Genomic DNA, 12,498 nt, shown 5'->3' on the forward strand with positions numbered 1-12,498 from the left:
TCGCTGTGTGCATGTGATGACATGGTCCGTTGCTTGGAAACAAAGAATGAATCTTGGTGCCTACGCAATATGACGACCCCTCTCGGTGACTCGTTCATTTCTATATGTATATAGGACTGAACGTTCACTCCGCTACTATCTATCCTGCTCTTATTATTAGTATCGTGGTATTTTTCTTCGGTCTACCTTGAGCTTCATACCCTCCACGACAAATACCTGATAACCTGTTTCCATCTTGCGGCAGCAGGCTCCTCAAGACCGTGCAGACCCAGCTCTTAATCTCTCAAAGATGCCACATACCGTTCACTGTGTGCGGCATGCACAGGTAAGGAAGTGACATGCTCCCCAGGCTTTGAATTTCAGTACGAATAAAGTTCAAGAGTGTGTTACAAGCAGAGAGCAGAGAGCAATCCAACCGGTTCTCTCAACTGTGATACCATTTACCCAGTTTAGAGCTGTAGAAGCTAATTATCCATTGCCTAGGGCTTTCACAACCTAAGCGAGGCCAACCACACTATGCACGACCCTTCGTTGACCCCTTTTGGTGAACAACAATGCGCTGCTCTCCGCGAAACATTTCCCTACCACGACAAGCTCTGTCTCCTCGTCTCTTCACCTCTCCGTCGTACCATCTACACGACTCTTCTCAGCTTTACTCCTGCCCTCAACAACGGCCGTTGCCAACAGAACATTGTCGCTCTGCCTGAAATGCAGGAATCATCCGATTTTCCCTGTGATACGGGGAGCGATCCGCACCAGCTCGCTGAGGAAATGGCAGAAAACCATGTACCTGTTGACTTGAGTTTGGTGAAAGAAGGCTGGAACGTTAAAAAGTTGGACAGCAAGTGGGCACCTACTTCTGAAGCATTGAGTAAGAGAGCCAGGGAAGCGAGGATCTACATTCGCGATCGAATCCTCGACTTACAGAAGGGAGGTGAAAAGAGTCCAGAGGTCGTTGTCGTTACTCATGGAGGATTTTTGCACTATTTCACAGAGGATTGGGAAGATAGTGGTGCGTACAATGGTGAGTTCTCAGAACCCAGTTCCGGTTTCATTTCTTCGAGGTGCAGCTCGCATAACCTTTCCATCTCGGTCCTAATTTCATCTATCTCTTCTGTATTCTAGCGTACAAGAACGACAGAATTAACGAATTGCGTTGGGACATTCCAGGCACGGGTTGGCGCAATACAGAATACAGATCCTTCAACTTCGCCGACCTCAACCCCTCCAGCACCTCCGAATCCATCAAGGGCACGCAAAGCAACGAACATCTCGATGACTACGAAAACGCCACTCTCCGCGAAACCAACGAATCCCGTGCTCGTCGGGGCAAAGAAGAGCCTCAACATGGACGAGACAAACAAGCCGAGCTTTTCAATGCAGCAATGTGGGGATGGAAAGACCAAGGCACGCAGAATCCCGACAAGATTGGGGAAGTTGAGGAGGAGGGAGATGAAGAAGAGGCGCTGCTTAGAGTGCTAACGAAGGGTAGTGAAAATGTGGATAAGAAAGGTGGAGAGGCCCCAGCGACGGACAGGAGGGGCGAATCGACTGCCGATGCTGTTGCTAAGGAGAGGGAGAGAAGCAGGAGTTTGAGCGTAAGGGTGGCGGCATAGGACATGTCTTGCATGGATGTAGGTGGAAGTTGTCCCGGCGCAAGCTTGTCCGGGCCTACAGCTTCCTAGATTGCATGGTTGGGCGTTGTGTCTTTTCCCCCTTCATCCGGCTGAAGCATCGAACCCCTAACGGCACGGGAACGGCAACGGCAACCCCAGGTCTGGCTTAAAAACTGGAGGGTATCATCAGGCTGTTGACGCGTCAAAGACTAACACTCTCACCACCTCATCTGAAGACTCACCAATCGCACAGCTTTCCATAGACCAGATAGACAAAGTTCTTGGGTAAAAAATACCGAATCATGAAAGAACACAAGAGCCTAGACGCACGTGTCTGATTCATAGTCCCCCCCAAATTCAATTTCCCCCCCGTGTCACACAGTACCTATTACCTATTACGTAGTAAGTTAATACCCCAGCTGCTTCCCGTGTGGTAGCCCAATCGCTTTTCTCGAGCAATCCGATTCAGATTCAGATTCAGATTCAGATTCAGATCCAGATTGCAGATCCAGATTGCAGATCCCAATCTCTAGATCGATCGGTTTCCTTTCCTTGCTTCCTTTCCTCATTCATTCTTCCCGCTTCGTTAGAGAAAAAGCAAGCAGCAAACAGCAACATCTCATCTCATCTAGTTAACTACTGAGTCGCTTAGCTGCGCTTAGCTTACATTAACTAAGCTCTGCTCTGGGGGTAAAGCGCTAGAGAAATATCAATCCAGAGAACCCCCAGTGCAATGGATCAAGTTACTTGATTGAATCGTACGTGCATGGAGAAGAGGAAGCTGATAAGCAGCAAGAGCTAATCTAAGAAGCAGCGGCGCCAAGGTAGAGCTAACGGAACCGGCACGTGACACCCAGGGAGGAGGGAAAAAGAAGAGGGACACATCAACCACTCCACCAAAAGGACAGCCTTGTGGGATTTCGAACCAAACTTAATTGATGTATCCCCACAGACTCCAACCTCTTAGAAGGCTCAGTGTTTCAGCACATGTACGGTATCCCCGGTGGTATCATTATATGTGTTGTGCTGTGTGGTGGCGATTGATGAAGGGAGATGAGGCTTTGCGTGTTCACGTAGCTGATTGAATGACCGGGGTCTTGTTGGTTCTGTTTCCTTTACCGTCGGCAAACAAGACCGGCAAGCTGACTGCAATGTTCTCGAGACAGACACCTGATTTCGCATACAGAACAGGCCTGGATTTTGGATTCTCCTCTTGTCTTCTCTTCATGCAGGGAAGATTGGGATTCGGGGTGTTGGGTTTGTGTCACTTCTCCGAATGAAACCAGTGTATCATCATTCCCACTCCTCTCGTCTATTCATCAAGTATAGTCTGAACCCCCCTTCATGCTCTGCCACCCATCAAGCAACACCAAACCCCTTGGCGTTCTCGATCGCCTTTCCCAGTTTCTCTTCCAGAACCTCCCGGCTCGAATACTGCGGCAACAGCAACCTCCCAAAACAAGTCATACTGGTCGGTAATCTCCTATCATCGAAGCCGTTCCTCTGAATCACAAATACAATACTGCTCAACCCATTGACCGGCACCCGATCACTCGCCGTAACAAACTCCAGTAGACCCCTCTTCTTCTCGTCTGGAAAGGAGCGAACCACGTCCCAGAAATGGAGGATAGTGGGTGTATCGACGGTGAAGCCATCTTCGTAATTGGTGATGGATTGTAGTTCGTCGATGTCGATGTGCTGTGAGCCTTCTACGACGGATTTGAGGGCGGCCGGGTTGAAGATGGAAAGGGCGGTGCGGTCGAGACAGGTGTAGAAGCCGCGGGAGAAGGCTTCGTATTGGGGGTGGATGGATTTGCTGGTCAGCCAGAAGACGTAGTCTTTGACATATTGTTTGCGGTTGGCGTTGGTGACGAGGGCGGCTTCGCAGGTGGTGCTCGGTTCGGATAAGGATGAACTGCAAACTCCACTCTTGCACGAGGTAGGTATTTTATTCAGCATCTCCTTGTTGTCTAGGTCTTCGCCTTCGGATCCGGATGGCGTGCCGCTTGACTTGGTTTTCTGAGTCGATTTGTTCTGTTGATTGGGAGACGGCCACGGTTGGTCTCGAGAGATCTTCTGCATATCCACGTCAACATGCTCTCCAAAAGCGTCGAAGCTGAACTGATAAGTCCTCATGAAAATATCTCCAACGTCACCTTCAGACCAATTGAGCATCTCTTGAAGACCTTTAGCGAGACCAGGCCAGCCATCTTGAATGTGATCCAACTTCTTTACGTGTAGATCCAAGAGCTTGCGGTAGAATGCAAGTGGAAAGGTGACCGGCAAAGTGATCGAGTTATACACAGCAATGGAGAAAAGTATCCCAAGCATCTCGAACTTGTACAGCGGCTCCAACGAGCACGGCTGAAACCAGGTCATCTTTGTTCTTTCATCAATCGTGAACATTCCATATGAGGGATCCAATGCTTCTGCAAAGAGACAGCGAAAGAATTCTTGCTGGACACCACCATGATCTACACCTTCTTCACCCTCATCCATACCCATCCTCACCTTCAGAGGTCGCATCAGCTCTCGTTTCTGACGTCTCCAAAGTTGATTCATGGCGTCCAGAAGGACACTGTCACGGCGCACGTTTAGAACGAGGTAGGAGGCCACGGCTGGTCTCATCGTTGACTGTAGCTGCCCAGTGTTCGCTGCTTGGATGAAACCAGAGCGCATGAATTGCGTGACGTGTTTAGAGGTGATCAGGGCTGTTTCGAACGATTTGGACATTGTCGCGAAGTTCAGAGCTCGAAAGTATGTGACTAGACTAGAAGGTGGAAAGAGAAATGAGAAGGAGAGGAGATGGAAGGTCTTGTTATCAGGTCGGTAGGAAAGCCACTCTACTGGCATTTCCATCGAGTCGAATCTCTCAGCGAAGAAGGGGGTGTGAAAAAGCTTTTCGTCAAGACGTAGACTCACACGATCCTCATAGATTGCTGCTAGCATCTGCAAGGCACCACCTATAGCCCCTTGTCGACGAACAACGGCATGACCATTCCAATCACGCAACAAAATCGTGCGCAACCATTCAAGGGTTGTGGATGATAGTAGTGCAGGGTCTTGGGATTCGGTGAGGCTGAAGTGGCGGACACTGAAGTCCTTGAGGTACTCGATGAGAAATTGGAGGATAGACTGACGTTTGATGGACGATTCCTGCTTTGCACGAGCGTTCGAGATTTCTGAGAATGTTAGGCGATTGCTGATGGCTCTGGCCAGCTTTGACACCAAATCTAGAGCAATTTCACATTGAAACACGTCAACCAGGCACTGTAAATGGGCAAGGTGGCAATCCGGAACATTCTCCTTTTCAAGAATGTCAACGAAATCTGCCGGGAGTATTCGACCAAACGACCTGATTCGGCAAAAGAGACGCCAGCAAATATCGGCATGCAAGAGCTCAGAGCACCGGTGGGAGATGGCTGAGAAACGACCTATGGCATACAAACTCACAGCGAGAACGAAAGCTGCTTGTCTATCACTCAGTCCAGCCCCGTTGCCATCGACGGATTGCTTGGCGGATAAGGTAACTCCCGAGTACCAACCACGATTGGTCCGGCTGCGAGGTGGGCGCATAAGCTCATGTGTGCTAAGAAAGACCTGGTCTAACGAATGTGACAGATAGTGTAGTATTTCCTCTGAAGGCCGCAGATGATAAAGAGCCCCAAAGATTTCTAGTCCTTTGATTGGTAAAATAGAAGTTGGCCATGTGTAAGTATCAGCGTTTTCTTCAGGCTTCTGATCCCATTTGAATGCTCGGGCCAGGCGGGCAGAGTCCTTCAGCAGGTAGAAGCAGGATTGTTTCACAAAAGCAGTCCAATCAGAGAAACGCAGAGCATGATCTGGCAGGGCCTTCGCGTCATCCGGCCAGGGCCTTGGATTCGTGAGCCGGTATCCTAGGCACTCCTTCTCCAGCGTCGCTTGCATCGAACGCAAGTCAGTGAAGGTCTGCCAGGAGACTTTTTCTAATGTATATGTGGTCGTTGAGGCATCCTTGTCAACTGTAGTAGTTTTGGAGAGATGTGATTTATCATCCGTGTCAATTCGATGATCATCCTTTTGAGTGGACTGCACATCGTGAAGAGAGTCGCTCGTCTCCTTTATTTGTTTTTCCGACACTGTCTCGATGCCAAGCACTGGTTTTAATTCAACCGAGAGGGTCGGAGATGAATCTCCTGGATGGGAAGATTTAGCCTCGTCAGGCACAGAGATAGACACAGGAAGACTTTCAGCAGAAGCAGTCGGCTTGGGTTTTAGTGTGTTGAAAACGCTGTTTCTGGTTACGTGTTCGGCTTCCAGAACGAAGTCGTCTTTCTGAACGTTCCGTGCATCACCTTTCGGCCGTTTCTGGTGGAAAGCATCAGAACGCTTTCGAGAGCTATCGGACGGAAGCCGCCTTGAAAGATCTCGTTTGACTGGGATAGAATCGGTTTGACTCGTTTGTCGCGTTGGAGTTTCTCTCGTATCCTTGGACGTCCTGATAGCGGAATTCTCACTCTCTGTTGCGTATCGTTCAGGAGCACTGTGATACTGTGTGTCGTTCTGATTTCCTGGGCGCGGCTGAAACGGCAACCATTCCAGCATTCGCAATGGCAGAGTCTCAAAGAGACTTTGAGTGAACGATTTTGGGTCACGAGCCGGACTCTCATCGGCGTAGGTTCCAACTGAAACGTTTCCCCATCCCTCATCAACCTGCTCACCACGAATGCATGCCCTGCCGTTTCCAGAGATTGACGCACCTCGGCTCGACGATATCAAAACACCAGGCCTGGACCTTCTGATGTCCGAATTTGCTAGACGACCATTCGCCGCGATTTTTTGGGTGGCACAATTGCTGTCTTCTTTCTCGATAGACTCAAAAGTAACATTATGTGACTTTCCCCTCGGCCGTTTTTTCAATGCAGGCTGAGATTCGTGCTCTGGAAAGACTTGAGGGCAGTTTGGACAGAGAGCAGCTTCAGGGTTTGACTCGGAAGCCAAATAGCATGCGAGGGTTCGGGCACTTAAGGAGGTAAGCTTGCGCAAGGGAACTTTGGTAGTACGTTTCTGATAGCTGAGGCATGTTGGGGTTTTGCAGGCAGGGTTAGTACATCCATGTAGGATTTGGTAGACGAAGCGCCGTATCAGGAGATGATAGTTGCGCTCTCGACGGCTCTGAAAGTCTCTAAAGATATCGTCAGGCTCGGTGACGGGTACGACATGTCGGGATATGGATGCTGGCAAGTCTTGGGGAATCCTGAATCGACGCTGGAGTTGATGTCCATGTTGCGAAGGATGTGACTCTGCTCCTGTAAGAGACCTCATGACCACCACTGATGTCGGGCCCTGAGTAATGCGCGGTCTGTGAAATGTATCATTGCATGACTACAGCATTCATCATCACTTTGAGGTGCTACCATAGAATGGCGAAAATCGTTCTGATAAACGCCAAGCATCGGAGAAACCACGGGGTTAACTATACAGGGAGCAGGCGGACCTCGGGACTTTTGGCGAAGCAGTTATCAAACTCAATGCGTACAACCTTGCATCTGCCACTTCCACAAACCTACTCTAGTACATTCATTCGCGCAATGTGATATTCACCTCCCAGGCTCTGCTCCAAGGATCAAAATTCAATGCCACATGCATGGAACTCATGTCTTCGGCTTCACGGGCAACGATCACGAGTGCTTCGAGACATGCCTCTTACAAGTCACATTCAGAAGCTGTGGAGTCATCCTTGCTCCGTCTTTCGCGCTTTGACAAAGGCTAGACATACAAGCAGCGCGGAGTTTCCATTGAATGATGTTGAGAATACCCATCTTTGCATGCCATTTCCATGTATCGAGCTTGTTGATACATCAGGGGCTCTTTCAGCTATGTATATCACCACAAAATTCTTGAAGAGACTGGATACATCTGAAGTATCTTAGATATCGTTGCATACTTCATGTTAATGTCTGACGCCAAGTTTGTCTAAATCATGTTCCCCTACTTACCAGGAGAAGGGCTCTGAAAATGACGCGGTATTGGCAAATGACCATAATCTAGCCATAATTTGGCCGTCATTTTCTTAGAATGACATCTGAGAAAATATAATTTATTAGATTCCAGATGTTTAGCTGCATAAATATATGTACTCCGTAAACTAGATCATATCACAGTTAGGCTGAAACTAAGCACACATTGATGGTAATTTAGGCATAGTTTTTAGATGGCCTTCTCCTGCTAAGTACTCCGTATATATTACATTAAAACCACCTCTCCTATTGCCCCACGTGCATCAATCTGATAGGATAGTCTCCATACCCACCTCTCCCAAGTGAATTGACCGTCTCGGAACTTGTCTATTCCGGATCGTTGCATCGGATACCTAGTCCGAACTAAGGGAAGAAATACGGAGTCGGCAACTCTTTCGTCCCACCACAATTCTGGTGTCTTTCTCAATAAGGAAAGGAACTTACCTCTACCCTCGCGCAGCATTGCGCTACATAATCACCCTGTTCGCCGCAGATTTCGTCGAAATCATCAACGTTCCGAGGGGCGACTTCGACTGTTCAAAGAGGCCAGTAAGTACAAGCCAGCATAAGTTTGTGGCTCCTGCGTTCAAGTGGTTTGTATGATCTAGCATTGCAAGATTCCAGTAGTGCAAAGTTCTTGTTCAAGGACTTACGTCGTTTACATTCACTAGATATTACGCCGAAGTCGAGGACATAACAGCATGCCGCAACGTCACCGCATACGGGTTCAGGTGGGTCACGCGGAGCAACCTGAGGAAGGGCAGAAGCGACAGCCATGGTTGCGACGATGATGGCAGCGAAAGTGAGCGAGGCGCGCATGTCGAGCTTGGGTTGATAAGTTGCCTGGGGTGTGAGTGGAGATTGTAGTGTATGGAATCGGAGTCCTTTGAAAGGGAACTTTGAATGAAGTAGTTACAGAAGTGCTTGAAGAGTGGTGGACATACATGAGCACAGAGGATATCTATCATACTTTATACATTTCAACCACCATCGGCTCATTCACACATGACGCCGAAGCCGGGAGAGCCCAAAGCTACAAGGCCTTGCAAGAAGAGAAGTTACATCCACATCGATAGTCATAATACTTGCTTAGCCTCTGTAAGCCCTATGTATAGTTTGGTGTCAGCCCTTGCAACCACTTGATTGCGCATCCACGCCTCGTGCCAATGGCCCTTGTGGGAAAGTCACCAACACCAACACCAAAAACCGAGAATAAGTGGGTTGTCTCTCGTTGTGAATTGCCCCCTTTAACGACCTCATGATGAATGTATCCCGAGCAGGCTCGGTAGCTTGCTCAGGTAGCTGCTCCGGCAACAGTAGTAGGGTCTTGTCATCAGGACAAGACCCTCACACCGACTGTGCCTCAACATTCAAGAACAAGTGTTCGGTCTTGCAGCGACTGTTGCTCTTTGTAATTGCTTGACATGTGCGGGACGTGATTGACGCCTCGACCAGTATGGGGTACATGGTAATGGGGCCTATAGATTTCCATTCTTGCATCTTGTTACTTCGTATTTGATAGGAGCTGTCATAATGAAGCAGCTCTTACCCAGAACAACCTCCCCTGCGTGATTATCGAACTCTAATGAAAAATTTATCATGACTGTTGCAACAGCACTTTGAAAGCAGAGCAATGGATGCGTTCGAGAACCAAAGCATCGGCGACATCGATGATGGACGGCGCGCCACGAGTGGCGAAGAAGGACGAGGCCTGGTCACGCTTGGCTTGTCAAATGGTAGGCTCAGACATCAGCTCATGATCTGGATGGAAACAAGCTACGGAAGCGATGATGGGCGTGTGCTCCTGATCGACGCCGGAGTAAAGTACAGAAACAGCCCATGTGATGTGTTCTTATGGTGTCTGTCGAGAAGTCTGGGGCAGCTAGGGTTGAGCACAAGTCAAGGCCCTGACTGATGATGCGGGTCTAGATTGAGATATTCCTGCTAGCTCTCGTCGACGATTATGAAGATAGTTAGACGGCTTGTCTCTGTACAACCACACGATCTCAAGCGGGTACCATACAAATCCGTATCAAGCTGGTCATGAATTCTGATCTTGCTTGCCAGTCAACAGAGCGGCCTTGAGATCTACTATGTACAAAAGTACCTTGCTTCAAGTCAGTCATACAGTCGTCGGCCTTTCGGTGAGGCGATGACGTTTAAAGCAAGGTAAAATACACATGCTTGAGCCTGAAACTCCTTGTTGCAATCAGCATCTCTTGTACAACTCGAGACGGCTTACCTGATTGAGGAGGAATGGCCAAGTATTGCACTCACCATCTGGCGGTTAGAACCAACTGGTGGTGTTCATTGCAGTAGGATATTTTCCTTGTATGCTATCGCTCTGCATGCTGCCTCTGGATTACCATCGATGAGCGCATCAAGGCCACCACATAGGTTTCTGTGTGACAATCTGCATAAGATACGTAGAAAGCAAGTTGTTCTATTTAGCTAGGGGGGCCAGGTGGGGGGGGGTCCGTGCGTAGATATATTCGTACAAATCACTGTATGAGTGCGGCACAGCAAAATTACAAGCGAAAGTGCAGGCGAAATATTGATCAAACGCAGGCGAAACGCAGGGCCTTCGCGTAGAAATTCCAACCAATAAGTGCTCATACAGTTCGACAGTTCCAAAGCCGCATTTGCTTCTAATTTAGCGTTACCAACTAGTTAGTACGGAGTATTTATCTTCAAATAGACACCTCACACCTTACTACGTACTACGTAGTACGTACACTGTGTCAGAATCCCTGCGCATACGATACGTATCTGTTACGTATTAGCAGGATGATACAGGGGTCCCCGCATGCGAAACGCTCTTGTAACTTTTACGCCCTGTTATTTATGGCAGTGAGCATTGCTATACGTATTGAACGCCAAATGCTGTTTCTGAGCTGTTGCAGTAATGCGCTTCTATAGCTATTAGTGTGAGCAAATGCTCCTCTTGATAGGAGTAACTCAATCAATTCAATTGGTATCTCCGTACGCTATTTGCTACATCCTCTAACACACTGTGCTATGTATGCATGTATTTGGAGCCATATCCAAAAGGCACACCACCTACACCCAACACAAGTCATCGGGTCTCGTGCTTGGCTCTTCTGCTGCACAACTTCAAGCTGAACATGGATCGTGTATCCACAATTGGCCAACCTCCCCGTCTCTCCTAGGAACGCAGGCGACAATAATCGCCTAAGTTTAGTGATGCAGCCACATGGCTCCATGATGCAGGATGGAGCTGATTATAATCGGAATTGTCAATCGAAGTATCTTATGGCAGGTTTAGCGCTTGCTGACCCAAGAAACTGGTCATTCCTCTACTAGTATGGGGCAAGTCCTGCCCAAGTCATTGCTATGGAGGTTCATTACCACCCACCGTTCAGCATTGCTGTTTCCTCCACTGATCTTAAGTATCCCTCCTAGCTCCGAGTTCCTACCCGATGCTAGCTGCAACACAGGTCCTCATGACTGGAACTGTGGTGATAGAAAGAGCCTAGACTTCGATGGCGACCTTCTTCAGCCGCTTTCTACTACGTAAGTTTTTCTTCCACCGTCTTCTAATGGCGGTGGCTTTCCGCGGATCAGCATTAAAACGCCTGAATTGATTGGCGCCATTGACCAAACAGGGTGGATTCAACGATACCGGTTGTCGTTAATGGTTTAGGTAGAATATGGAATCCATGCTGCCAGGAATGACCGGCACATAGCCTGAAAGCTTGCAGTGAATGGCCAGGCTTTTATGAACAATTCAAGCCCTTAGTCCACGGGCCACGATCCATGGCCGCCTTTTCCCCTTTAGTCCTGTCCAGAACAGCGGCAACGAACCCCAGCTACCCTACCTGAACCTTGGACCACCACAGGTTGGGAGTTGACCGGTTCCATCAACCATTCTCCTACAGGTCAAATGAGATGAGCTATTTTGCCAGAACAAGATGTTGTGAGCAGCCCAGCCGCTTTTATGGCTTGCATATATGATTTTCACGGCCTCTCTGATTTCCCAGTCAATGATCTGCAATTTGCACTCGAAGCCAGGTGCGATGTTCTTGACGCACCGCACCCTTATGCAGATCGGAAAGGAAAATCTTTCTACCAGCACAGACGTCCCGCACATTACAGCAGGCTACAATGATTATTACGGCACGTCTGAAGGAGTCATACAATCTTCATCAATCACCAACCACTGGAGATGCATGGGCATCAATGGGCCAGTGCAAACCTAATATATCCGGGATGAGATAACGTGAAAGCTACACAGCATTCTACGGGTTGTACAAGATGGCATGTCGAGGAACGGCCAGCCGAAAGACACAAATACACCCTCTTCACCAACCACCACCCAGGAGAACGTAGCAAATATATTCCTCAGCCAACTCGGTTGCTTGTACAGGAGGAAACTGCCTTCCATCCATCTGTTAAGGAATGTGAATCTTGAAAAACTTCAACAGTCATATTAGATAGCATATATATATGGAACTTTGAGACCATGAAAACCCCCTAACGTTACATCCGTGCCTGGGGGAGGTGTGAGAGAAACGAGAGATCTTCCATTTCCATGTCCATTTTCCATGTGACCAAGATAAGAAAACCTCTTCTTTGTATGAGAGGTGTTTCTACGATGAAGAACAAATATAGGGAGAAACTTTCTACCAATGTCTGATCCATTACTTTAATAAGATTCATCGATATCTAGCAGCAACCCTCCTACCTACGGCGGACTGTCAGCCACTTAGTCATGTCACTTTACTTGACCCACTTCATCCCCCTTTTACTACTACAAGTCAAGTCCTACCCCTACGGTGAATGATGTTCAAGCTCATCGAGCGTCTCGCCCATAAAGCAAGTGCAAGAAGGAGCAGAAGAAAATGAAGCAGGAGAAGATGGAG

General features: G+C 48.4%; 2 protein-coding genes across 2 annotated transcripts; one reads left to right on the forward strand and one right to left on the reverse strand.

The window, feature by feature from the left end:
* Nucleotides 1-516: 516 nt before the first annotated feature.
* Nucleotides 517-1,616, forward strand: EPUS_00680 (uncharacterized protein; the record flags this gene model as incomplete). The annotated part of the gene is made up of 2 exons (XM_007801460.1): nt 517-1,024; nt 1,126-1,616. 2 exons carry the CDS (start codon nt 517-519, stop codon nt 1,614-1,616), a joined length of 999 nt encoding a protein of 332 aa, XP_007799651.1.
* A 1,359-nt stretch (nt 1,617-2,975) lies between these two features.
* Nucleotides 2,976-8,434, reverse strand: EPUS_00681 (uncharacterized protein; the record flags this gene model as incomplete). Its single annotated transcript, XM_007801461.1, has 3 exons — nt 2,976-6,941; nt 8,060-8,148; nt 8,269-8,434. The coding sequence occupies 3 exons, from the start codon at nt 8,432-8,434 to the stop codon at nt 2,976-2,978; spliced, it is 4,221 nt and encodes a 1,406-aa protein (XP_007799652.1).
* Nucleotides 8,435-12,498: the final 4,064 nt, after the last annotated feature.

Source organism: Endocarpon pusillum (assembly GCF_000464535.1).
Source record: "Endocarpon pusillum Z07020 unplaced genomic scaffold scaffold1300, whole genome shotgun sequence".
Taxonomy (NCBI): domain Eukaryota; kingdom Fungi; phylum Ascomycota; class Eurotiomycetes; order Verrucariales; family Verrucariaceae; genus Endocarpon; species Endocarpon pusillum.